The sequence below is a fragment of the Ceratotherium simum genome, chromosome 7 (assembly GCF_057802395.1).
Source record: "Ceratotherium simum simum isolate JZ-2026a chromosome 7, ASM5780239v1, whole genome shotgun sequence".
Lineage (NCBI taxonomy): Eukaryota > Metazoa > Chordata > Mammalia > Perissodactyla > Rhinocerotidae > Ceratotherium > Ceratotherium simum.
Genome location: NC_141906.1, coordinates 67,474,757 through 67,501,133, shown reverse-complemented (window position 1 = coordinate 67,501,133; position 26,377 = coordinate 67,474,757). Strand labels below are relative to the sequence as shown.

The 26,377-nt window shown below is 50.9% G+C and overlaps 2 protein-coding genes across 2 annotated transcripts; one reads left to right on the top strand and one right to left on the bottom strand.

Moving 5' to 3' along the window:
• Positions 1–1,988: 1,988 nt before the first annotated feature.
• APOC3 (apolipoprotein C3) lies at positions 1,989–11,127 on the bottom strand. The gene is made up of 5 exons (XM_087434045.1): positions 10,829–11,127; positions 5,412–5,459; positions 3,625–3,692; positions 3,346–3,469; positions 1,989–2,278 (listed from the first exon to the last, which is right to left on the bottom strand). Exons 3-5 carry the CDS (start codon positions 3,677–3,679, stop codon positions 2,155–2,157), a joined length of 303 nt encoding a protein of 100 aa, XP_087290171.1. The 5' UTR covers positions 3,680–3,692; positions 5,412–5,459; positions 10,829–11,127; the 3' UTR covers positions 1,989–2,154.
• On the top strand, positions 9,700–11,752 carry APOA4 (apolipoprotein A4). The gene is made up of 3 exons (XM_004427289.3): positions 9,700–9,748; positions 10,113–10,239; positions 10,780–11,752. Exons 1-3 carry the CDS (start codon positions 9,700–9,702, stop codon positions 11,750–11,752), a joined length of 1,149 nt encoding a protein of 382 aa, XP_004427346.1.
• Positions 11,753–26,377: the final 14,625 nt, after the last annotated feature.

Genomic DNA, 26,377 nt, shown 5'->3' with positions numbered 1-26,377 from the left:
TCCTGTGGGCAGAGGACAGCAGCCTCTCCCAGCCCTCCCGCTCTCTGCTGGCTGGGGTGGGCCCAAGGAGCAATCGAACTTGAAGGATTTGGGCAGGTTCAGGTGAAGAGCTTAGTGCTTGCTCCTTCCTCCTTTATTAATTCAAAAAAACGCTTAAATAAATGCTTCCTTTTGCTTTTCTCACAAGGGCGGCATACCACTCTTCACACTGCCACCCCACCCAGAAGCAGGCGCTGTTTCCTCAGGCACAGCTGTGCAAGCCAGTGTCCTACCCACGGGGCTCCAAACCCTGCCACCCCCTCTTTCTGCCAGCTCTGGCCTGAGTCAGAAAAATAATCACCACCTCCTGCAGGTGATTAGCACGTGTTTATTTCCCCAGATGCTTTCATACCCGTCATCTCACTGCACCCTTCCCGAAGTCCTGAGTAGACTGCCATCAACTCCACGGGACGGATGAGGAAGCTGCAGCTGGGACGTGTGAAGTCACTCGCCGAGGCTGAAGAGCAGGATGGGCAGCATTGCCCTTTTTAGACCCATCTGCCCCTGGGCATCCATGATTATTTTTTTAAAAAAGTGTGTGGCCAGGCACTCAAGTTCACATAGATGCGCACGCAGGCATGCATATTCTCATGTGCATCTCTGTTCACAGCCAGCCCCTCTCCACACTCAGGTACATATACCCCCATGTGCGTGCACGTGGCTTTGCTGATCTTCAAAGTTATGAGCCGTGCATCCATGGAGACTTCCTTACCCTCTCCCCCTGGTGCAGGCCGCTGGATAATCTGTCCCTCCTCCCCCTCCAGTGTGTCTTAACTCGCAGATAAAGGAGTGGGCTTGCAGTTCTTAACCATCCAGAGCTACAACAAGCAGTGTCAAGCCCAGATTTGGGTTAGAATATTTTCCAGGTGTGGGGGCTGCGATCCCTGGGCCAGCAGGGCCAGAAGAGAAGCCCGGGTAGATTTCCATTGCAGACATCTCCAAGTGGGGCTGGATGTACTGATGCCACCAAGATCTGTCAAGGAGCCCTCTGACACCTGGCCTAGGAGTAACTAAGCAGAATATGGGCAGCAGACCCGCGCTTGAGGTCCGGCTCTGGCATTTGCTGGCTCTGTGACACTGGGCAAGTGCCTTCACCTGTCTGAGCCTCAGTTTTTTCATTGGAAGAGTGGGGGGCCTGCTCAAGTAGTCTATGGTTCTGGAACTCTCTGTCGTGAACATCTGTTGGGTGGTGCGGACATAACAGAAGCAGCCTTTGTTGTGTAACCTTGGGTTCCTTCTTTGTCCCCAGGACACTGGCCCCCCTCTTCAGTCCTGGTCTCAAGGGGACAATCGGCTCAGTCTATAGCAACAATGACAATCGTTTACCAGGTGCTTTTGATGGGCCAGGTGCTGTGCCCTGTCTCATTTCATTCATTCATTCAACAAATCTACAACGGAGGGGGTATTAATGTGCCCACTTTACAGATAAGAAACTGAGGCTGATATAAAGTGATGGAGCCAAGACTAGAGCCTAGTTGCATATTACTCTAACCACCACCCCATCGGCCTCCTTCCCTCAAGTGTGGTTGCGAGGGCCAGGCGGCCGGGGTGGTGCAAGTCAGCTCCATAATTCTGGTGAACACACACAGTCTCAACTCTGATGATGACAGAAAAATGCCAGCCACAGTGCCTGGCAGAGACCACACACTCAAGTCATGTTGCATGGCATTTGGCAATTTATCCAAGTGTTGTCAAATCTCTTATCCCATTTGGTCCTCCACACAAGCCTGTCGAGGCAGTAGGGTAGGTAGGGTTATTCCTCCCTTACAGATGAAGAAACTGGGGCCCAGACACCACCCATCTTCTAAGAGGTGGGTAGGGCACTGGCCCCAGGTCTGCCCGAGTTGGAGTCAGTCCAGCGCCTGCCCGGAGAACAGCCCTGGCCCATTCCCATGCCCGAACATACACGGCACGCGTGGGACACCCACTCACGGCAGCTTCTCATCCAGCTTTATTGGGAGGTCAGCATGCCTGGGGGTGATCAGGTCCAGGGTGGGGTGAGAAGGCACTGAGGATGCTGTCCCTTTCAAGCGACCTTTGGGGGCAGCCCTGGAGGCTGCAGGACCCAAAGAGCCTGCAGGATGGACGGGCAGGTGGACTTGTGGTGTCAAGGTCTCAGGCGGCCTCAGAGCCTGCAGTTGCTTTGGGCTGAAAGGTGGAATCCCAGAACCCGGAGAACTTGCCCTTCAGCTTGCTCCAGTAGTCTTTCAGGGAGCTGAAGCCATCTGACACCCAGTCCCTGGGGGGTAAATCAGTAGGGGGAAGCAACAGAGGTGGGAGTGAGAGCTCTGTAGGTGGCAGCAACCACGGGCCCCCACCACGTCCCCACCGCCTCTGCCCCCACCCCAGCCTCACCCAGCAACGCCCCTGAGACCTCAGGCAGGGACCCCCACGGCTGCCACCCCAGGCAGAAGAGATGCCGAGGGTGGTGATGGGACCCTAGCACAAGTCCAAGCCATGTTTCTCCAGGTTGGGCAGCCCTTTGTGCTAACACGGGTCTGAGGCAAGCTGGAGAGGAGTGACTGAGTGGGGAGATGTGTAAAGTCAGGGCTCTTATTCTATTCTAGGCAAATGACGCCCCCTAGAGTTGTACAACCTGGTGGCTCTGAGTGGGATGGGGCAGAAGGAAGCAGTTTCTCATTTGGAAAATCATCAGAGGATTGATTAGCTGTGTGATCTGGGGCAGGTCACTTAACCTCTCTGAGCCTCGATTTTCTCATCTGCAAAATGGGGAAAATAATACTCCATAGCCAGTTCTGAGCACTAAGAATGTTTGTGAATGCCTCTGCTACGTCAATGGAGCGGAGGTGGGGAAGGGGGTTGGGGAAAGGAGAGGACTAGCGGGCAGGGGCAGGGTGGGAGAGGAAGGACAGACTTCTGCTCACACAGGACCCCGGGGTTGGAACAAGGCAGAATCACACATACAAACACCCTGGGCTGAAATCGGTCAGGTGGGGCCTCCCAAGCCAAACCTCTAGCGAGACTATCAGAAAAGGAAATGCAAGTGAGGGCTGCAATGGCCTGCCATGGAGCCACGGGGCACTGCGGGAGAAAAGAGGGACGACAGAGGGAGGCGAGGCCAGGGGGAGACAGGAGGCAAGCAGTCCTGCCTCAGTCACCTCTCCTGGCAGCCTGGAAAAGCCCTGGGAGGAACCCCGTTTTATAGACCAGAACACGGAGGCTCAGAGAGGTGCAGGCCCTGGCTGGGCGTGGGAGAGCCACAGCCCCACCTCCAGGGCTCTCGCCAGGTCAGGGGCAGGTGGGTGCTGAGGGAGCCTGTGCAGAGGACAGGTAAGGAGGGCGTACCTGGCGTGCTGGGCCACCTGGGACTCCTGCACGCTGGTCAGTGCGTCCTTTGCTGTCTTGGAGGCGTGCTTCACGTAGCCATGCACAACATCCAGAAGGGAGGAATCCTCGTCCTCTGCAGCTCCTACGAGGAAAGCAGGGCTGAGTCGGGGGGATGAACCTCTGGGGAGCCCTCGACTCCTGCCCAGCCAGCCATCAGGGCCTGGGATCCCCAAGCCACCTCCCAAGGGTCCTCTAGGCAGACAGCTGCCCCCAGCCCAGTCCCCACAAGCTGCTTACGGGCGGAGGCCAGGAGTGCCAGGAGGGCAACAACGAGGAGGACACGGGGCTGCATGGCACCTTCGTTCCTGCAGGAGAGTGTCCTGTGAGGGGCACCCCAAGTCCCCCCACCACCTCTGGGCCCTCCCTGGGGAAGTGGTGTGGCCCCTTAGGTGGAACCTGAGCTGGGTCAAGCCAGGAGAAGAAGGGCCCTGCTCCCACGCTAATATGGGGAGATGAAGGGCTTTCAGATAGGGATCCCGGGAAGACCCAGGTGCAGAGAGAGGGGGATGGGATGGAGCAGAAAACCCACCAGCCTAGGAATCAGGACACCTGGGTTCTGGCCTGGTTTCTGCCACTAACATGCTGTGGGACTTTGGGTAGATATCTGTCCCTCTCCAGGCCTCGGTTTTTCTGTCTGGGGTAGGACTAGGGTGTTCTTCCAGTCCTACACATGCAGAGTGAGGGGAATCTGGGGCCAGTTCCAGGCCCAGCTCTGCCGCTACACTCTGTGTAACTTTGGGCAAGTGACCGTCCTCCTGGGCCTCGGTTTCCCCCAGTGTGCAGTCAAGCCTATGGCTTCCTTGGCTCCAGCCAGCTCTCTTCCAGCTCTGCTGGCTGGGCCGGGCAGGGACCCTCCTCTGCTGCTCCCCATCCCTGCTCACCTCACCTCCCAGGGGCATTACCTGGAGCAGCTGCTTCTAGAAGAACTGGGTAAGCAGACAAGAGGGTTCTGACCTGTTTTATACTGTCCCCAGGGCAGCAGGCACCGAGGGCCCAGTGAGCCGGGCAAAGGTCACCTGCTGATCAGTCTAGACCAGAGCCTGAGCAGGGCAGCCTGCTGGGAGAGTTGGGAAATCTCTAGAAGGCTGTGGGCGCCCATGCCGCTCGCTCTCCTGCTACGCCTGTAGCACAGATGGGCTCAGGAACTGGGGGTGTATGGGGCCTTCCTAGCAGCCTGGCTCCCCAGGGAGAGGCTGGTGAGATGGGAGGGTGCTTAGGGGACAAACCAGGGATCTCTGGGCCCACCTCAGTCCCTCACACTTGGTCCCTCCCTTCCCTGCCCCCAAGCCCTGAAAACAGCCTGGACTGGGGGTGGGGGTGGTGGTGGTGAGAGGGTGATGGGCTTCTTCAGACTTGGGAACAACTCAGTGGGCTGGGGTGGGGTGTCTAGAGGGAAGTCCCAGAGACCTATGGGCAGGGCTTGCGTGGGGTACGGGTGACACAGTGGAGTTCACACGGCCCCCTCCCCAGCATCTCCATCTCTGGGCTTCAGTCCTGGGGCTGCCCACCCAGGAGCCTCCCCAAGCTAAGCCCAGGGCAGGGGTTGGTGGGAGAAGGGCAAAGGCCACGCTGAGCCCAAGGCCTTTGTCCTGCCCTTCCTCCCCTCCTCCTCCCCTTGCCCTCTGGACCCTCTGATAACATTCCCTGGGGCAGGAGCTAGGCTCATGGCTGAGGCCCTCTCTGAACTGTGGGAGCAGGGTTGATGCCAGCATCGAGTACCTCACACCCTGGGCCTCAGTTCTTCCGCCTGGAAGCAGCAGACCTCATAGCCCCCTGGCTGGGTGCACACGGGAAGGAACCAAGACTGTGGGGAGGCCCGTCTGGTGGGGGGAGTGCACCCAGAGGAGCCCTGCAGGGGCAGTCGGCTGTCCAGGAGAGGCCTCAGGCCCTTCTCGGGGTGAGGTGTCCCCTGCGCCGACGCTGGGAAACGGAGCCTGGATGGCAGGACCAGGGGACTTTGTCTCTGGATGCTAAGACTTCGGAGCCAAGAAATCCCAGGTTTAAATGATGCCTTTGGCACTTACTCGTAGACCCAGGTCCAGAGATCTCTCTCAGAGCCTCAATTTTGTCCTCTGTAAAATAGAGATAGAATGGTGATATGCCAGAGCTACGGCAAAAGTAAATAAGATATGTACAAAGCAGCTGGCCCATGGAGGGGCCTTGATAAATCTCTCTCCCTGCCTCCCAGACACCTTGCCCTTCCCCAGACAGCATAGTCTGAAGGCAAGAGGAGCTTCCAATGTAGAAACTGGATTTTTGGCAGGCAGCCATCCTCTCAGGAAGAAGTAACTAACCCCACAGTGTGAAATCAGAGGCCTGAGAAAGTGGCCTGGCCCTACCCTCAGAATTCTTTATCCACAGCTGAGACTCGAAATTCCTCTATTAGAGACTCATTCCTTGGACTTAGATCTTGTTTTCTTTTAAAATGCAATTATTCAGATTGCTGTGAAGGAGACGTTATTAACCCCATTTTATAGGTAAGAAACCTAAGGCTCATAGGGGTAGAGACATACCCAAGTGCACACAGCCCATCTGTGGCAGAGCTGGGAACCAGAATCCAGGCTCAAACACCCATGCTGGTCCCAAACAGCTTGGAGAGATGAGACCCTTGGAGATTTATCAGATTGATACCTCAGAGCAAATCAGTTTCAGATGTCTTTAAAGCACAGCTTTGGGGATGGGGTGGGGAAGGAAGGAAGATGATTAGCAGGTCACTGAAGGATTTGGGTATTGGAGAAGGTAGAGGGCCACCTGTACCCACTTCCTTCTTTTGTTCTGGCCTGTTCCTCAGCCCCGAGGTGAGGGCCACAGTGGGAACCCAGATTCCAGGCTGGGCTGGGGTACAAGGTCCTTGGGCCCCGGGCGTGCTAGAATGGGCTGGCTAGACCCCTTAGCCCGGTTCCTCCAGGCCCCTCTCCACCCATGTAGTGGTCTGGATGAGGCTGTGCTCTCCCTCCTGCACAGCAATGGGCCCAGTGAGGCCAGGGAGGTCAGGAGACGTGGCAGAGACCCAGCAGGGCGGTGCTGAGCTGGGTAGAGAACCCGAGCGTGCGGACTCGTGCAGCTAGGTCATGCACGCTGTGAGGCCTGGGACCTCACCTCTGTCAAGAGCTCGGCACCAGTGAGCGCCTGTCCCCCTTCTAGCAGCTCCAGCCTGGGTCTGGGTAGGGGCTGTCTCGGGGGCCAGCCTGAGCTCTCCCTCCCTCCTCCTCTGGCTCCCCTGGAATGAGGAGACTGCTCTGGGCTCAGCCCACAGACTGACTCTAGGGAGTAACTAGTGGTGGTGGGGAGGAGTGGGAAAAGGCTTGACTAAGTGGGGCCAAAATGGGTCCCCTGGGATTGGGCCCACTCCCTCTGCTTGCACTTGTGTCTGAGAGTGGCTTACTACATGAGCCTCTGTGATCCACACCCCTGCCTCTAGGCTGGACTGAGCAGCCCTGATTCAGCCCTGCCAACCACAGGCCCTGGTCCACCATGCCTCTCCACACTGGAAGTTCCTCCTAGAATCTCACTCAGATCCTTCCTATTACAACAGGAGCTACTCCCCTTTAGTTCTGCCCTGGGAGGAGGGCCAGTGTGGAGCATATGTGGGACACAGGTCCATATGCCTTGCCTGTCCTTGGCTGGGCCTGTCCCTGCCTGGGCCTGAGCTGTCCCCTCCTGACTCCGATCTCTGGGCTGACCCCTGGTTTGATCCCCATGGGTGGACAGGAGGGTGGCTGCAGGTAATGCTGGACTGTCGGCCTCATCGCCTCGCCAACCATTCGGTCTGTCTGTTGTGCAGACAAGGACACTGAGGCTCAGAGAGGGATGCAACTCACTCAGCACCACACAGGCCCTTTGTGCCCACCAAGGTGGCCGTCCCCTGACCTGCAAGCCCAAGTCCTTCTGTAGGTGCTGGCACTTGTGCCCAAAGAGAACCAGAGGCCCAGCTGGAGCAGAGTCTGCTCTTTCCATCAGCAGCTTGAACTCTTTAGGATGGGGCACAGGGGCTCTCATGCTCCCCCGGCCCCCAGCACAAACCCATCCACATATTGGTACAAAGCATGCCCAGAGTCTTTGGGAAATACAGGCATTCACTAATGGTGTCCCACCACGACAGGTGGGGAGGCAGCGCACCGTCCCCGGGGCTGCACACAGGCCCGCGCCAGGCCTGTGGCTCCAGACCTTAGCTTTGCGCCCACAGACAGCTGAGATATCTGCACACTTGTGTGACTCTGCACACATCCTGGCAGTCGCTCTCAAATATGCTCAAATAGGCGCTGACAGTCCCAGCGTGTGTACACCAGGCCAGCAAGACAGGCAATCTCTGACCCTGTCACGTTGATGGCACCTGGTGCTCAGATTAAGTCCAGGAGGGCAAACTGCAGCTGAGGTGTCCTTCGTGACTCACTGCCCTCCTCACCTCTGGCCAGGGGGAAGGGAGGGGGGCACTGAGCACTGAACTTTGCGCCCACCCCAGGCTGCACTGTGCCTGATTCGGGAGCAGGACCAAGGCCGATGGGTCAGTGTTGCAGGGGGTAAGCCCCTCCGGGGCAAGACATGGCTAATGCTTGCTGAGCGCTTACTATGCACCAGGCATGGTTCCCAGCATTACACAGGTCATCTCACCGAATCCCCGCAGCCCAGGAGGCAGGTACTATTCTATGCCCCGCTGAGGTAGCCAAGGCTCAGAGAGGTTAAGAGACTTGCCCAAGGTCACAAAGACAGTGAGTGGGGAGCCCAGATGCAAACTCAGGGAGTCCGACTCCAGAATCTGAATGCTTAATAACTATTGCGAGGCGGCACAGGCTGCTTCAAGAAGGAAGGGCTGCCTGAGACTGGAGGTGACCATGGGTGGTGTGGGGACACCGCATGGTAGTGGGGACCCTGCAGAAGGAGTGTAAGCATCAGAAGGCCTGTTAGCTGTCTTCAGTCCCATGAGACATCAAGGCACCTCTGGTATGTGAAGCAATGGAGATGTGGTAAATCAGAGTCAGCACAGCTGTGTCTGTTCTAACAGCAGATAGCAGGGCTGCCTGCACGCTGGCTCGGCGCTCAGCGACAGCAGCCAACAGCGCAGTGTGGGGGGTTTCCTCTCGTGGTCACTCAGGGTGGCGTGGTCTAGCAGAGGGACCCCAGCTGACCAGGCTGCGTTGTTTTCTTGGTGGCTGTCCTTCTGTGATTGTGTGTGTGACCTCAACTGTAGAGAATGTTAGAAGTTCAAGTAGAAGACCCCCTGGGCCCTACCACCATCCCCCGTCCCCCGGAGAGCCTCAGGGCCTGCGATTCATCACAAACCCACTGCCCCTGCCCAGGGAGTGTGGCCAGGGGGGAGGTGGGCAGGAGTCAGGCCTCAGGCTGGCCCCGCCCACCACCTGGCGACCCCCAGGGGGCTGGGTCGAACTCTGCCACTCTCACTGGACTGCACTCCCTGCATTGGTCCAAATCCGGAAAATGATATTATTATTAATAACAACTATTTTTTAGGGCCTACTCTGTGCCAGGCACTACACTACTCACTTCACAAGCACCATCTCATTTCATACACCCAACAACCCACTTTTCAAAGCAGAAACAGGCTCAGAGCTAGGTCAAGTTGAGTCACTAGACTGAGGTGGCACAGCTTGGCAGTGGTGGGACATGAAGCACACTTGCAATGAACCCCTTCAATACAGGGCCCTGCCCACCGCACCCACCTCCCCAAAGGCTTGGAAAGGCCCCTTCCTCCCGGCCGCACCTTGACTGGAGCCCTGGATCTCAGCTCATTGCCCCCATCTGCGGCCCTGGGTGTCCCAGTCCAGTGTCTGGTGCTCTGAGCTGGAGTCAAGGTTGGGGGATGTGGGTGCGGGGCTCTCTCCCCTGGGGCAGACAGAGGAGGGATGGACTTTGCCCCCAAAGCCTGCACAGACCCAGAGCTGCCAGCAGGCCTCTGGGACGGTAGTCCTGGGCTCAGGGGTTCCCTAGGCCTCAGTTCTCCCCCAGCTCGTGACTCCCCCACCCTCCCTCCCATGCTGGGTGCAGCAAGCACAGAATAGCTGCCTCTGACCGCTGCCCAAGCCCCAGTCTGCTGTCAGCTTCCACGTTGTCTTAGGATCACAAAAGTCCAAGAGGCCTTCTGGGAATGTGTCACCTTCCAGCGTGGAGTCACACCGGGGAGGGAGGCGGGGAGGGCAGCCTGGAGCGGGTTTAAATGACTGGCTGGCTCCCAGCTTCAGCCAGTTGCAACAGCAGCACAGGGGAGCTGCCTGAGAACTATTCCTCTGGCCCCCTCTGATTCCAGGAGGGATCCAGTGTGGTGTGAGACTCTTCCAGCCCAGTGAGGAGCCCAGGATGTTCCTGAAGGCTGTGGTCCTGACCCTGGCCCTGGTGGCCGTCACCGGTAAGTAGGAGTCGCCTTCGGATGAGGCTCTCAGGCAGGGCCCATCTGTTGCATCAAGTGGGGCAGGGTGGAGAGTCTGGGGCAAGGTGAGAGGATGGTTCCGAGTGCCTGTCAGCCCCAAGCTGGACGCAAGGGGCTGCCCAGTTGCCACCTGGCTCTCAGGAGAGCTGGCCCATTCACAGTGGTCGGCCCCTGGCATTGGTGCTATATCAGCGTCATATGCCCCTGTGGTTTCTAACCAGCCAAGCACGGAGAGGGAAATCTGCAGTTGGGCTCCCCCACCATCATCCAGTCTGCAGCTCAGGGCTGGGGCACAGGGGCGAGGAAGGAGACGGGTCCTCATGAATCTCTGTTTCCTGCCCAGGTGCCCAGGCTGAGGTCAGTGCCGACCAGGTGGCCACTGTGGTGTGGGACTACTTCAGCCAGCTGAGCAACAATGCCAAGGAGGCTGTGGAACATCTCCAGAAGTCTGAGCTCACCCAGCAGCTCAAGTAAGAGGGGCACAGCTTGCAGGGCGTGGCTTCTTAAAAGCCATGCAATGTGCTGTCAAGGGCTGAGCTCCGAGGCAGGAGACCTGGGTTTAGGATACCCACCACCCTGCCACTAACTCCCTGGGTGACCCTGAGGTCTTGACCAGGGATTCACATATGCAAACAGGAAGGCTGGACTGAATAATCCTTAAGGTGTCTTCCTGCTTTAACTTTCTAGTGTGACAAATGGCCACATCTTAGCATTGAGGCTCACGGAAGCAACTGCTTGTGGTCACATTATAGTAGATCCTGTGCCTCATGCTCAGGATGAGATCCAGAGATACAAATTCAGTGTTATTGCACCCATGGTCCATTACCTCCATTCTCTCAAATCATGATCCACCATAGGGAGGGGCCATAGAGAAAAGACGGGTGAACTCGGTACCGCGACCACTCACCTGTCCTAGGCAGGTGCGTATAAGGTAGGTGCTGTGTAAGGAGACATGTCCTGGCATGTAACGCCAAGTGTAACGGTGGCCCCCTTGTGCCCTTCCCTGGCAGCGCCCTCTTCCAGGACAAACTTGAGGAAGTGAACACCTACAGGACTGACCTGCAGAAGAAGCTGGTGCCCTTCGCCACGGAGCTGCATGAACGCCTGACCAAGGACTCCGAGAAGCTGAAGGAGGAGATTCGGCAGGAGCTGGAGGAGCTGCGGGCCCGGCTGCTGCCCCACGCCAACGAGGTGAGCCAGAAGATCGGGGACAACGTGCGCGAGCTGCAGCAGCGCCTGGGGCCCTACGTGGAGGAGCTGCGCGCCCAGGTCAACACCCAGGCGGAGCGACTGGGGCGCCAGCTGAGTGCCTACGCGCAGCGCATGCAGACCGCGCTGCAGCAGAACGTGAACAACCTGCAGGCCTCGCTCACGCCCTACGCCGAGGAGCTCAAGGTCAAGATCGACCAGAACGTGGAGGAGCTCAAGGGGCACCTCACGCCCTACGCCGACGAGCTCAAGGTCAAGATCGACCAGAACGTGGAGCAGCTGCGCCGCAACCTGGCTCCCTACGCGCAGGATGTCCAGGAGAAGCTGAACCGCCAGCTGGAGGGCCTGGCCTTCCAGATGAAGAAGAACGCCGAGGAGCTGAAGGCCAAGATCTCGGCCAGCGCCGACGAGCTGCGGCAGAAGCTGGCGCCCCTGGCCGAGGACGTGCACGGCAAGCTGAGGGGAAACCCCGAGGGGCTGCAGAAATCGCTGGCCGAGCTGGGCGGCCACCTGGACCGGCAGGTGGAGGAATTCCGCCGCCACGTGGAGCCCTACGGCGAGACCTTCAACAACGCTTTGGTGCAGCAGGTGGAGGAGCTCAGGCAGAAGCTGGGCCCCTATGCGGGGGACGTGGAAAGCCACTTGAGCTTCCTGGAGAAGGATCTGAGGGACAAGGTCAACTCCTTCTTCAGCACTTTCAAGGAGAAAGAGAGCCAGGACAAGCCCCGGGCCCTCCCCCAGCAGGAGCAGACGCTGACTCCCCTGGAGAGCTGAGCTGCCCCTGGTGCTCACGTCCCACCACTGACACCTGCCCTGCCCTGCCATCTGCCTGTCTGTCTGTCTCAAAGAAGTTCTTGTATGAGCTTGAGGACACATGTCCATTGGAAAGTGACACTGCCTCTGGCTACTCAATAAAGCTGCCGAGAAACTAGCCCAGCCTGATTGCAGTGTGACTTCTCTGTGTTGCTGGGCCTGAGACGGGGATGAGACCACTCCTTGGCAAAGCTTAGCAGAGGCTCACAAGGGGTACTTTGGGGGACACCAAGGTCTGGGGAGACTGCAGGAGGGGTCAGGGCAGGGAGTGCCAAGACGGGTGTGGGGAGCGCTCTAAGGGGGAAGTGGAAGATGTCACCCATTATCCAAAGATGAAATATGCAACCCACTTATGTTTGCTTAGCTAGCAAATATTTATGGTTACTAAATGCCTCAGTGTGTCAGTCACTGTTCTAGGCACTGGACAATGAGCAAAACAGCTTTTGTGGAGCATGACTCTGACACTGCTTCCCTCTGAGGGGCCATGGAGGCAAGCAGGACATGGTCCCTGGCTTTGGAGAGCCCACAGCACAGTGCGGGAGACTCTCCTTGCACAAGGAAAGAGTGCCTTTAACTTGACTTATGTATGTGAATTTTGGTTTAGTCCACCCTACCCCACCCCACCCCACCCCATTCCCATTATAAAAACGATTCATGCTTATTTTAAAAATTTCCTGACTACCAAACCCATGGTCTCCAGAGTTGAGGAATGAGGCCTGGAGATGTGGACGAGTCCTGGGAGGTGGAGTGCAGCAGGTTCCTGGGGCCTGTGGGGCCTGCTGTGCTCTGCCCAGGACCCTCCTGCAAAGGGGCCTCCTGTCGGGGTGGAGGTTGCCAGCCACTGGGGTAGACGGCAGGGCGAGAGAGGAGCTGGACCCCAAGCAGTCTCACCAGCGCAGCCAGCTGTGGGCAGCTGCAGCCTGTGGAGTGGGCTCCCCCTCCACCCTCAGAAATTCAGACTCCCCCGAGCAGGAAGACTCAGAGAAGAGCCAGTTCAAGCCCTTGTCCCAAAGGAGCTAATATCCTGGCTGTCACTTCTGACCCTAGGTCTGCGAGTCCAGCCTGGCACCCCTTTCCTTCCCAAAGTGGGGTGCAGGCCTTTCAGGGCTTTCCTAGAACACACCCAGAACGCCCTGGGGGACAGGGTCCTGGGAGAGTGTTCTGGGGCCTCCTGTCTCCATCCTTCCCCGCTCCCTCCCTCCTAAGGTTCCCTCAGGACAGTGGCCCCATAGGCATGGTCTGGCCCAGGCCTATCCCGCTCCGGCCCTGGTGCGACCCTGGTGCTGGTCTGAGCGTCTGCCTATTGGGAAGGATTAGGCTTGGGAATTAGGCAAACCTGAGTTTGAATCTGGGCTTTTCCACTGACCACTGGGTGATTTGAGGCAGACTATTTGACCTCTTTTGGAAGATAGGAATGGTAATGATGCTCAGCTCCCGGAGTTGCTGGGAGGGTTTAATGGGACCGTGCATGTTAAGCACTTCACACAATACGGGGCAGAGTACACAGCAGTAACTGTTATGCTGTTGCTGCTGCTGCTGTAGCACCATCGATGCCCAAAAAATGTGATTTCCTTTCCCTGCCCACTCCTTACCCCCCTGACGCTGGGTCACACGCTCTATAACACGAGGCCACCAGAGCTGGCCAAGGGCAGACCCCTGGCTCTCCCTGGCCCCAGCTGCTCTCACTCCCACCCTCTGGGTCGGTAAGGCTGCTGCCGCCTGCACATCTGGCCCACTGGGAGGGCAGGAACCTATGTGTGAAAATACCTTGACAAGCCACCAGGCACCTGGAGGTTTACTGGCCACCTTTGGGAAAGAACCAAACAGAATGAGGCACTAAAATGATGTGCGACAGAGGGTGAGCAGGTTTCTGAGTGGGTCTGGAAGCTTCAGAGATGCTCTCAGACCTCATCTGAGGGCCGCCCGGTTGAGTGCTGCCTCCAGAGTCCCTGAGGCCTCAGTGTGTTCCAGAGCGTGGTCCTTAGTATGAGTCCTGGATAGTCTCCCCCACAGCCCCCCCGGGCCCTCCTGCAGGCCTCCGAGGGTCGTGCCATGGCCGTGGTCCCCCTGCGTGAGGAATGCCTTCTCTCCTACACCAAGATTTCTCACCTGCTCTTCAGTCTCCGGGATCCCTGATCTGGCAGATGTCCGCTGGTAGCGGCATCGCTTCCAACTGCCTAGCCTCGGACCCTCCTTTGGTTTGTTTGGGGAATTTCTCACTCATGAGTCTTGATGGTGTCAAAGCCTACTTCCCATGGGAGACACTAAAAATGCCAGCCTCTTGCCTTCCATTCTCCCTTCTTCTAGAGTGTGGCACGGGGCCTATGCTCAGCAAATCAGATGCAATGCCCCAGACTCGGAATAAGAAGCTGGTGTAAAGAGACAGGGAGAGTGGAGAATCCTTTCTGGATGGGCCGGAGCAGTGGGGCAGCAGGAGCCAGCTTGAGGCTCAGGGCAGCACTGGGGCTCGCCATGGCTGCAGGGCACGCTGGGATATCCTGGCTCAGTGGCGGCAGCAGTGTTGTCCCCATGGGTCTAGTTTTGTGGAGTGATCATGGCCATGTTTCTCCCTTAGCTTCCCTATTCTTGTCTATTTTCCAAACCAAGTACTACCGCTTTCCTCAAAATTTCCAGAAATATTTGAATAAACTCATTTTCTGCTTGTGATTCTCAGAGTAGGTTTCTGTAGCTAACAATTCAGAAACTTGATTGACATGCCCCTTCTCTCTTGTGGTGGTTTCTCTTGCTTTGGCCCTTGGAAGCTGTACCCCCATCCCTGACCGGTTCTGGTTGGTCCTGTTGGTTTGTCTGGGATATACTTATTAGTCCTCCTTAGGGCTGGTTCCATCTTTCAAGGAAGGCAGTCTTCCTCTTTTGCTCTAAGCTAGTGGGTGGGCTGTGTCTCCTGTGCCTCAGTCATCCCAGGGGACATCTCTAGCAGCTAAAATGATCAGACAACTGAGGAGATGAGGACACGACCGCGTTGTGCTCAGCTTGGGCAGCCAGCTCCATCCACCCTCTCAGAGGTGCTCTGACAACCAGGCTCAGGTCTCCCATGATGTCCTGAGTTCAAGCAAAATGCTCTGATATGGTTTGGGGAATTTTTTTATTTATGAGAAGATGTCTGAGCTATTTTAAGCAAGACAAAAAGGCAATGTCCTGCATTATATGCATCATACAACCCCTTGAAGCAACACACATGCATATTAGAGTGTGAATGTGTAAGGAGGTGAAAAGTCTGTTAATTCAACAGCTGGACCTAGAATTCCTCTTAGAGAGAGCACTGTATTTGGCAGTCTACACTGGCTGCTGAAGAGGAGACCCTGATGAACTGGCTGGAAGGAGACTGTGAAGCAGACGGGGCTTCAGCTGTCTGTGCGTCCTCTGTACAGGCGTTTGAGGTGGTAATGAACAATGGGAAAGGAGGGGAGGTCACGGGGGGAAATAGGGAATAAAAGAGGAGGCTAAAGCATCCCCCCACCAAAAGCAACGGCCAGTGAGGAACATCCAGTGGCAGAAGGTTGTAGAACTTGTAAATATAGCAATGACAACAAAGCCGACACTCTGCTCACTAGTGCTAAGTGCTTTTAAAAGACATGATATATGTACCACGTGGACTCATATAATCCTTACAACAGACTGTGACATCAAAGACGCAGTAGGCGAGGAGAAGGCAGTTCAGAATGGTGAGGTATGTTGTCTGGCATGTGGTGGAACTCAGACTGGAAGTCAGGCCATCCAGCTACAGGACTTGACTCTTAACTCCCAGGCTGTGGTGCCTCTAGGGTGAGCCTGGCATAACGAGGAGGAGTGCAGCCCTGCTAAGAACCCCTAGAAAGAAGGGGGGACTCCCACCATACAAGGGCAGGTGGGTTCTGCCCAGTTACATTTGGATTCCAATATCTGGCTTATGGAGAAGAAAGAAATCTGGAAGCCGAGAAGGTAAATTCATCGGGGCCCATCTCAGGAGGGTGGGCTCTTGCTTTCTACTTTATACATTTATTTATTGTTGAGATTTTTTTTTTTTTGCAAAGAAGATTTGCCCTGGGCTAACATCTGTTGCGAATCTTCCTCTTTTTTTTTGCCTCCCCAAAGCCCCAATGCATAGTTGTATATCCCAGTTGTAAGTCCTTCTAGTTCTTCTGTGTGAGCCGCTGCCACAGCATGGTGACTGACGGACAGGTGGTGTGGTTCTGTGAGCGGAAAGCGAACCCGGGCTGCCAAAGCGGTGAGAGTGCCAAACTTTAACCATCAGGGCTGGCTCTATTGTTGGGATTTTAAGGTGATGTTTTAGTATTACTTTTTTATTGTAATAAAATACATGTAACATAAAATTTGCCATTTTAACTGTTTTAAAGTGTACAATTCAGTGGCATTAATTACATTCACAATGTTGTACAACCATCACCACTGTCTCCAAAATTTCTTCATCACCCCAAACAGAAACTTTGTATCCATTAAGCAATTTCCCATTACCAGTCCCCAACTGCAGCCTCTGATAACCTCTAATCTACTTTCTGTCTCTATGAGCTTGACTATTCTGGATAGTTCATGTAAGTGGAATCATGCAATATTTGTCCTTTTCTGACTTACTTATTTCACTTAGCATAATGTTTTCAAAGTTCGTCCATGTTGTAGCATGTATCAGAATTTCAATCCTTTTTATGGCTGAATAATATTCCATTGTATGAATATACCACAATTTGTTTATCCGTTCATCAGCTGATAGACACTCGGGTTACTTCTACCTTTTGGCTGTTGTGAATAATGATGCTATGAACATGGGTGTTACAAACACCTGTTTGAGCCCCTGTTTTCAATTCTTTTGGGTATACACCTAGGAGTGGAATTGCTGGGTCATATGGTAATTCTATGTTTAACTTTTTGAGAAACTTAGTATTACTTTTTTTTATTGTGGTAAAACATACATATCATAAAATGCATGATTTTAACCATTGTTAAGTGTACAGTTCTGTGGCATTAAGTACATTCATATTATTGTGCAAGCATCACTACTGTCTGTCTCCAGAACTCTTTAGTCTTTCCAACTGAAACTCTGTACCCATTAGGCAAAAATTTCCTCCTTTTCCTCAGTCCCTGGCAACAGTCATTCTACTTTCTGTCTCTATGATCTTGCCTACTCTAGATAGTTCATGTGAATGGAATCATACAGTATTTGTCCTTTTGTGACTGGCTTCTTGCACTTAGCATAATGTCTTCAGGGTTCCTCCATGTTGTAACATGTATCAGAATTTCCTTCTTTTTTAAAGGCTAGATAATATTCCATTGTATGTATATACCATGTTCTATTTATCCATCCATCAATGGATGCTTGGGTTGCTTGCACTTTTTAGCTGTTGTGAATAATGCTGCTATGCATATGGGTATAGAAATATCTCATCAAGTCCTTGCTTTCAATTCTTCTGTGTATGTACCCAGAAGTGGAATTGCTGGATAGCATGGTAATTCTATGTTTCCTTTTTTGAGGAACTGCCATATTGTTTTTTGCAGCAGCTGCGCCATTTTTGCATTCTCACCAACAGTGCTATTTCTTAGCTGCTTGTCATTCTCACCAACAGTGTTATTTTCTGTTGTTGTTGTTTTTTGAAATAATAGCCATCCTAATAGTATTACTTTAAAAACTAGAAATAAATAAATATTCACCAGAGCTTCTCCAGGATCCAGTCTTTACTACTTGGCAAGACTGAGCACTTGCACACACAAGGGCGGTGCACTGAGTCCTCTGCGAGTGCCAGGGAAGGGCGCTTTCTGGACTCCGGGGCACATCAATATCTTCCTACAGTGTCCCTGGAGCCCAGCGTAGTTTCAGCTCTGGGTCCTCAGGTGACCTGGAGTTAACGGACTCTCTGTGGGCACGGGTAAGTGCCCCAAAAGGAGCATCGGCCAGCACCGATGTGTGCCAGGCTGAGACGCTAGCCACACCCCCGTGCCCCTCCCCAAAGCTCAAAGGTCATCAGTCATCTGAGAACATCAGAGGGGTCAGCACCCCTGAGGTCTCTGGTGCATGGAATGGCCCTGATCAGGGAGAGGAGAGCAAACAGGGCAGAGGGAGGGGTCTGGGGCCGCTCTCTTCTTGTACCCACAGGGCTTTGCTGCTGTTGAGGGATTGTACCGGCTGGGTCAGGAGCAGCTCCTGCATGAGGACATGGTGTCCTCCTGTTACACAGGACACCCTGTGCTCTGGGGAGAGAAACAACAAGCATGGGGTGATCTGGGGACTTTTGTATCCGAGAGCACGTAGAGTGGGACCATTGTTATCTCGCTGCATGATGACAAGCAGCTAAGAATGGAGGAGCACAATTAGAGACCCTGGAATTGCCCATGTCAGAGGAGGGAGGATTTGAACTGCTAGTTCTAAGATGGTGGACTAGTGATATGGTGACAAAGAACTAGGACCTACAAGCACAAAATCACAAGACATTAGGATTGGAGGGAAGTGCCTTGTCTCTCAGTCCAATTTCTTTGACATCATCTCTATCAAATGATCATAATGCTCCACTAACAGCCTCTTAAGGTCAGGCACCCCATTTGTTTGTTCATCATTGTAGCCAGTCTCCAAGATGGCTCCAAGATTGGTCCTCATCTCTAGTGTTCACACTCTTGTGTGGTTCCTCTCAATATTGAAGAGGGCTGATCTGTGTGATCAATAGGCTATTGTGGAAGTCATGGTATATGACTCCCAAGCCTAGGTCATAAAGGGCATTGTGGCTTCCACCTTGCTTTCTCTTGGATCATTGATTCTGAGGGAAGACAGCCACCATGTTGTGAGGACACTCAAGCAACCCTGTGGAGGGCTCCATATAGGGAGAAACTGCAGCCCCCAGCCTCAACAGCCAGCACCAACTTGCCAGCCATATGAGTGAGCCACCTTGGAAACAGATCCATCAGCCTTGGTCAAGCCTTCAGATGACTCTAGCCCCAGGCAACATGCTGCCTGCAACCTCATAACAGAGCCTGAACCCGAACCACACAGCTAAGCCACTAACCCATAGAAATTGTGAAAGATCATACGACACTAAGTTTTGGGGTGATTTGTTATGCAGCAATAGCTAACTAATACACAGTGCCTAGCACAGTGCCTGGCACATGGTCACCACTCAGTTATTGAGTGAATGAATCCTGCTTAGTCTTGAACACTTCCACTGATGGCCAACTTACCATCTCCCCAAACAATTGATTCTATCTTTGGGCCACTCTGTTAAAGATTATTAAATTAAACTTGTTCTTTGTCAACACAGCTTGGGTCTTATTTTTACTCTTCTTTTGAAACAGAGAATGATTATAATTCCTTTGTATGTATGTTCTGCTCACATAAAATCCACCCAGCGGCTCCTTGCATGGAACCCCAAACCTTGTGGACAAAATTGAGCCAGAGATGTGCCATACTTCACAGCTGCCTTGGGATGAAGACTCTTGGTTGGTTACTGAGAGGGCAGAGATCTTGTCCATCTCGTTTGTTCTTATGCAGTCAGTGTCTAGCACAATGACTAGAACTTAGTAGGTGTTCAATAAATATTTGTTGACTAAATGAAGGAATTTAATGAATCTTTTTTTCTTGCTCAATTGTGCAGTATACATATATTTATCTTTACCAGGTAATGTTGAATTGTTTCCCAAGGTGATTGCACCACTTTTCTTTTATCTCTTTCAAAAATAGGAACTTCCTGGACAGGTCTTCTAATTCTCTTATCTTTTCTCTCATTTCTTCTATCTCTGCACGCTCTCCTATCTGAGAGATTTCTTCACACTCTATTCAGTTTTTTGTTTCTGCAATCACGTTTTTAATATGAAAGAGTTTTTTTCTTTAATTTTGTGAATGTTCTTTTAGAGTTTCCTGTTCCCGTTTCATAGATATAATATATTCTTTTGACTCTCTGATGATATTCATGGTATTTAATGGTGTTCTTCTTTCTGTGTAGTCTCAGTTTCCTTCAAGTTCCTTTTGTAATATTTGTTTTGGTGTCTATCTTTCATGTTAGGATCTGTTCCCAAATGACCAATAATCTTTCCTTGTCTGCTTAAATTTAAGAGGAGATTTTTAAGCTGATTTGAAGCTCCAAGTACACGCGTCGTACATGTTGACCATGAGCTTCACTGTTGAGTGATCTACTGGAAAGTTTGGTTGGAGAACTCCCAATGTAAAAATATTTAGAGCTTTCCTTTTGAACTGGTCATATTTCCCTAGGAAGTGTCTCCCACTCTTCTGCCTGGAGGGTAAAGGCCTGGATACCAGCGTTCTTGGGGCCAAATGGAAGAAGCAGGATGGGGATCAGCATTCAGAGGGCATACTTTGATTTAATCCCTCTATTTCTAGTACAGTACTCCTGCCCTCAGCTCTGCCTGGCATTTTCCTTTCTCAGATATTCAGTCTTTCCTCTTCGCTTTTTAGAGAATAAACCTCCAGTCTTCTGCCAAGGTGAGAGAGAAGAGCTAAATCTTAACCTGCTTTTTAAATAGTTCCAACCAATATTTCATATTTTACAACAGCCTCCTCATTCACCTCTGCTTTCAGCGGTGACTGGCGTCTCCAGTTTGGGGCTGTTATGCACGGCTGTGCAAGTTGTGCACTGCACAATTCTGAGAGGACCTTTCTCACACTGTAGACATTATGGAATTGTATATTTATTATGACAAATTTCTAGCAGATAGTAGTAGAGGGTCTTGAGAAAGGGGAGGCTATTTCTAATTCACACACAGGTGCAACCTGGGCTAGCAGCAGATTTACTACAATTCTTTAGCCTTTTGTGAATTCAGTGCAATCATTCAGGTTGGAGCTCATCTTTCCCCTCCACCAACTTAAGATCAGCTTTCTCAGGCCTGCCAAATTAGTCGCAACTGATCTATCTGCTTTCTAGCTTTCAAAATTTTGCTGTGATCTTTTCTTCCGTTCTTCTTGTTCCTGTGGGGTCTACATCTTTTCTAAAAAAATATCTTGACTACAGTTTGAGGGAAGTTTCAGAAAAAAGTGAAATTAGATACATGCACTCAATTGCCATGTTTATCTGGAAGTCCACCAAAGTAGCATAGACAGAAGATCGCTGAAGGTTTTGTGCTACATTCATTCCTCTAGAGTCCAAGCCACTGGTTCCAGACTACCTGGGAGGTCTTCAGTATGACTGCAAAGGGTTTGTGAATAGGAACGTACCTGTCCAGAAAATGTTCTTCCATTTAAAAATTTATGGTAAGGAAATAACCATGGACTGCATGCATTTAGCTATAAAGATGTTCATTGCAGTGCTGTTTACAATTTTAAAAATTAAAAACAAAACAAGGTACAAGAAGAAGTGATTGTCAAATTGTCGTATGTCCGTGTTAATCTCCGTTAAAAATCGTATTGTGAATGAACATTTGTTGACAGGGATGTATAAGTATGATATACTCTTTTAATGATAAATCAGGTTACTAAACATCTTGGTCCCATAAAAATAAATTTGTAAAAAAATATGTGAATGGGGGCTGGCCCCGTGGCTTAGTGGTTAAGTGCGCGTGCTTCGATACTGGCAGCCCGAGTTTGGACCCCGGGGGCGCACCGATGCACCGCTTGTCAGGCCATGCTGTGGCGGCGTCCCACATAAAGTGGAGGAAGATGGGCATGGATGTTAGCACAAGGCTGATCTTCCTCAGACACACAAAAAAATGTAAGTTATGCTTAGATAAAAAAATAATGGAAGAATATACAAGAGCAGATAGTGGAATTATGGGTGATTATTTTTTTGCTTATCGATATTTTATACCTTCTCTACACTGTAGTCTTAAATACTAACAAAATGAAAAGCTATTTGTTAACGTTAGTTAATATTTTAATAGGTGGAACTTCCTACTCAAAAATATCAGGCACTTTTATGGCTCTGCATAGATCTTGTCAGCCCACCTGACAAGATAGCTGAGATGTCTGGGCTACCTCACCTTGATCTTATGCCAAATTGCTCTTCCTCAATGATTTTTTTAATGTGATTCAAACGTCCCTGTATGTTAAGTCCCATAGAGATATTTATTTTGCAACTCATTGTTTGGAAAAGCTTTATTTTCCCTGTGAGTCTGGTGTGCTTTCTTCTTCTGATTATGACAATTATGTAACTGATTGAATTTCCCTCTTCGTGGGTTTCCAGGAAACCCAAAGTCAACGTGAAAGTCAACTATTGCAACTTTGTCATCCTATTGGCTCCGTGATTGTGTCCTTCAGATCCTGTGCTTTATCAGGTCAGGATTTTCTGCCGTTATGTTTATTTTTGCTGGTCCTGAGGGTCTCCTCTCTCTCTCATCATCATTACCATTTCAGTTTTCACTGCCAGTAGCCTCAAATCTTTGGTGATGAAGAAGGGTGCGTGTAAACAAAACCCAAACCAATAAACAACTAAAATCCTTATCTTTGTTGGCACGCCATCGCTGTGTTGACTCGGAATACGCTCAGTACATTTCGAGGTATTAGAGTCCATGTCACCAGTCCCGCCGAGCTGTTGCACCACTGGCAGGTGTTTCTGACACAAACTTCTAGCTGTGGGGCATTTCTCAGACACCAAGGATCGTGGTCTGTGGAGGATAAACAGGTCATAGTGTCGAGGCTAAGGACCTGGTGTTCTGGCCATAGCTAGAGCTGATTCCACCTCTGTAGAGGACAGGAGCGGAGAGGAACTGAGGGGGGCACGTTTAAGTGTGGGACAGGACAAAGAGGGACAGGTGGACTCCACTCCCCATGATGATGTGGCAGATGTCCTTGGGCTTGGCTGTCCTTTCCCTGGCTGGCCCTGAGCTACTGTTCCTGTGCCCAGACCCTGGCATGGTACACATGGACCCTGGCTTCCCTGCATTTCAACAGCCCTCTTTCTCCCAAATCATAAACCCCTTGGGGTGAGGGCACTAGGACCTGACTTTCTACTGAGAACAATGTGTCCCTGGCTTCTCCCAGGAAGGAGTGTAGAGGATCTGTTGTGGTTCTGGTCCCAGGAGCAGGGTTCTATCTTCTCCCAAGCATGAGATGTTGTGTTAAGCATGGACTTCAGAGTCAGATGGACCTGGGATTGGCCCAGGGCAAAACCCTGAGCAAGTTACCGAATCTCTCTGAGCCTCAGTTTCTCTGTAAGTGAAATAAGGATAAGCATACCTACCTTGCAGTATTGACTTGAGCATTATAGATATTAAAAGTAAATACCAGGCATGTGGTATGTGCTCCACAGAGGGGTATTGTTATCAAGTCTTTTCAAATCCTACTGGTCCAGACTCTGAGGGCCAGAGAGATGTGCAGGTGTTCCCAGCCTACCTTTCCAGGTTCCTTTCTACTACCATGCTGTAGCCATACTGAGCCCTTCATTGCTTTTCCAACGTGCTATGGATTGTGTAGCTTCCTGTCTCCATGCCTTTCCTCATGCTGTGCATACTGCTTCTTCCCTTCATCACCCAGAGAACTCGTCCCTTGCTGTATAGCACTTGGACCATCCGTGGGCTCATAGTATAACCTAGTTGGGTATTACGTGGTGCTGAGCTCATCTCCAGGACCTGGCAGTGTGTCTGGCACACAGCGAGTGGTCCTACCCTTCCAGGTCCCAACGATGTGGGTCTCACTGTCAACTGCTGCCTTCATCAAGGCTTTGGATATGTTTGATGCAACGTTAGCCTCGCTTCTAAACCCCCTGTGCCTCACATCGCTGTCATTCCTGGTCATAGCCCAAAAATAAGGCTCTCCGGCTCTCCCACTCTCTCTCCCTCATCGTTCTTTGCTTATTCTTCCTACCCAACACCTCAAAGTTCTATTCCCTCCCAATTTCCCCGCTGCCCTCTGGGACAAACTCATCTGCATCTTCAGCCTTGCCTAGAACACTCTCTCCACGGCCTGGCCTCCTCCCCAGTTTCTCCTGCAGCCCTCCTTTGTGGGGACTGATGATTCTCAGGCCTAGTTGCTGTTTCCAGACCGCTAAATCGTTGAGGCTGGTTCCATCTGGTGTGCTCCCGTACTCGCCCTCGATGCTGACTTCCACATTCACTGAAGAGTTTGGCATCTGGCTCCTAGTTGACCATCTATCTCTTCTCCTAGGAACTTGCCTTCCTCCCAGGGACACTAAAATCTATGTGGAAAGCCCATCCAAACACCTCCTCTCTCAACTCCTTGACCTCCTCAATTTCAGTATCCTTTTCCTCTGTCTCATTTCAGCTGGCCAAACACGTGCACAGGAGACCTGGACTGCTCCACCTCTGGCACATTAGTCTCAAACATCCTTGTTGCTGCACACAATGCCCGTCCTCCCACTCTCTCATTCTCTGTCTCATACCCACTGCTCATGGACTTCTGCCTCCACCCTTCCCATCCAGCCCATTACTTTCTTCAATGACTTTCTTGTAATTCCTAGACCCCTTGTCCACTTGTCTTTCTTTCATTCCGCTGGCAAAACCTCATTCAGGATAAAGCTGGCTTCTGCTTTTTCAACTTCACCTTGTGGAGCTCTGTTAGAGAAAATTATGCTGTGATTTATGCCGCTGTAAATTCAAGGGCTCCAGCATATAGTGGGCCCTCGGCAAGGGTCTGGTAAGCCTTCTACGAGTTCCTACTCAACTCTCTCTCCCGTTCCCCAAAGAAGCTGTACCAAACATCCATTCAAGTCCCTCCATTTCTTCATTTCTCCTCAGTTCACTACTATTTGGCTTCTACTTCCAGCAACCCACTGTGTCTGCTTCTATCGGGCTCACCAGGAGCCTCCTGTGTACAAAACCAACTCAGCCTTTATCTTCCTTTATCTCTCCATTTACTTGATATTGATGACCTCTTCCTTTTTATTTTTAAAATTTTATAATGACATATTTAAGCATATATAAAAGTACATTTGATAGTATAACTAATATCCATGTACCCTTGCCAAGACTTGGCAGATATTAATGTTTATGTCTTAGAATCTTTTTTCTAAAGAAATAAAGCATAATTGATACAGTGGAAGTCTCTGTTGTTCGTCTCCCCATCTATTTCCTTTCTGTCCCCAAAGGCTATCACTAGCCTGAAGTTGGTGAGTCTCCCTTGCATCCATGGTTTTATTCTTCTGTGTATATTTATGTAGCCAAAATGACATGCAGTATTGTTTCACGTGCTATAAAAATTTATGTAAATAATACAAAATTGTTTATATCCTCCTGCACCTTGATTTTTTCCACTTTACATTATGTTTTTGGGACATATCCATGTTAAGACATATATATCAAACATGTTCATTTTTACCAGCTAATGGGGTTTTCCATTCTGTGACTATACCGTAATTTATTTGTCCATCTGTTGGTGGACTTTTACGTTGTTTTCTTTTTCTTTTTTTCTTTTTTTTTCCTATGACAAACGATGCTTGGATTTCCCTTGGTGCCTAGTATGTACTTGATTATGGTAAAGATTCTATATTTCCTGGGGTACAGTGTGCTTTACATATCAAGTGTGTTGACTGTTGTTCACATCTTTTATTTTTCTGCGATTCTGTCAATTTCAAGAGAATGATACTAACATCTCCCCCCAAATTTGTCGAGTTGCCTTTGAGACTCGGCAGCTTTTTGGTTTATATCTTTTGGGGCAATGCTGTTAGGTTTTATTTTCCTGGTGAATTTCTTCTTTCTATGAATCCTTTTCGCCCCAAAGTTTATGTGTTCTGATATTATATTGTTATATCTGCTTTCTTTCAATTAATTTTAGTTGGTATGTCTTTTTAAAGTGTCCCCCCTCCTTTTAACCCTTCTCTGATATTATATTGTAGCTATGCCTCTTTAAATAACAAATGATTGGAATTTTTATAACATCTAACGTGAAAACAATAACAATAGTAAACTCGTATACAGCACTTACTATGTGCCACGCATTGCTCTGAGTGATTATGTTGTTTTTTAATATATTAAAACATTTATTTCCCGCAGAATTCCCATTATAATTATCCCCATTTTACTAATAAGGAAACTGAAGCACAGAGAAGTTGAATCTCTTGCCCAAGGTCACGGAGCATATCCGTGTCAGCGTTTTGGCCCAGGCAATCTAGCTCCAGAGTTCGTGCTCTATGCACTGGTTTAATCTGTTTCCTTTTATTGTCATTAGTGATTTATTTCTATCATATTATTTTGTATTTTCTATTTATTATGGTATTTCTTTGCTTCTTTTATCCTTTCCCTTGCACTTCTATTGTCTTTATTATGTTCCTTTAAAAAAATTTTATGGGGCTGGCCCGGTGGCCCAGTGGTTAAGTTTGGCACTCTCTGCTTCGGCAGCCTGGGTTCGGTTCCCTGGGCACAGACCTACACCACTCATCAGAGGCCGTGCTTTGGCGGTGACCCACACAAAAAATAGAGGAAGATTGGTCATGGATGTTAGCTCAGGGTGAATCTTCCTCAGCAAAAAAAAAAAAAAAAAAACAAACTATGTACTTTTAAATTTAGTTTTTATTTTACCAAACTATAGTTTAAAGAGTCAATTCTGCAAGTTAGTGTAAAAAAGCAGAAGTCCCTCAAGCTCATGCCAATTTTCAATTCTGCAAAAACAACAACTTCTGGCTCTTAGAAAATCCTGTGTTATTGCTCTCTGATTTTTCAGGTTTGGGCTTATCTTATCTCTAGGCT

What these genes read in the sequence shown, in the direction of transcription:
- APOC3 (XM_087434045.1), bottom strand. Translation starts at nt 3,679, where the DNA reads ATGCAGCCCCGTGTCCTCCTCGTTGTTGCCCTCCTGGCACTCCTGGCC. An exon ending in GGCACTCCTGGCCTCCGCCC is followed by an intron (nt 3,470 to 3,624) that starts GTAAGCAGCTTG and finishes CTTTCCTCGTAG; the next exon opens with GAGCTGCAGAGGACGAGGAT. An exon ending in CAGGTGGCCCAGCACGCCAG is followed by an intron (nt 2,279 to 3,345) that starts GTACGCCCTCCT and finishes TTTACCCCCCAG; the next exon opens with GGACTGGGTGTCAGATGGCT.
- APOA4 (XM_004427289.3), top strand. Translation starts at nt 9,700, where the DNA reads ATGTTCCTGAAGGCTGTGGTCCTGACCCTGGCCCTGGTGGCCGTCACC. An exon ending in GGCCCTGGTGGCCGTCACCG is followed by an intron (nt 9,749 to 10,112) that starts GTAAGTAGGAGT and finishes TTTCCTGCCCAG; the next exon opens with GTGCCCAGGCTGAGGTCAGT. An exon ending in GAGCTCACCCAGCAGCTCAA is followed by an intron (nt 10,240 to 10,779) that starts GTAAGAGGGGCA and finishes CTTCCCTGGCAG; the next exon opens with CGCCCTCTTCCAGGACAAAC.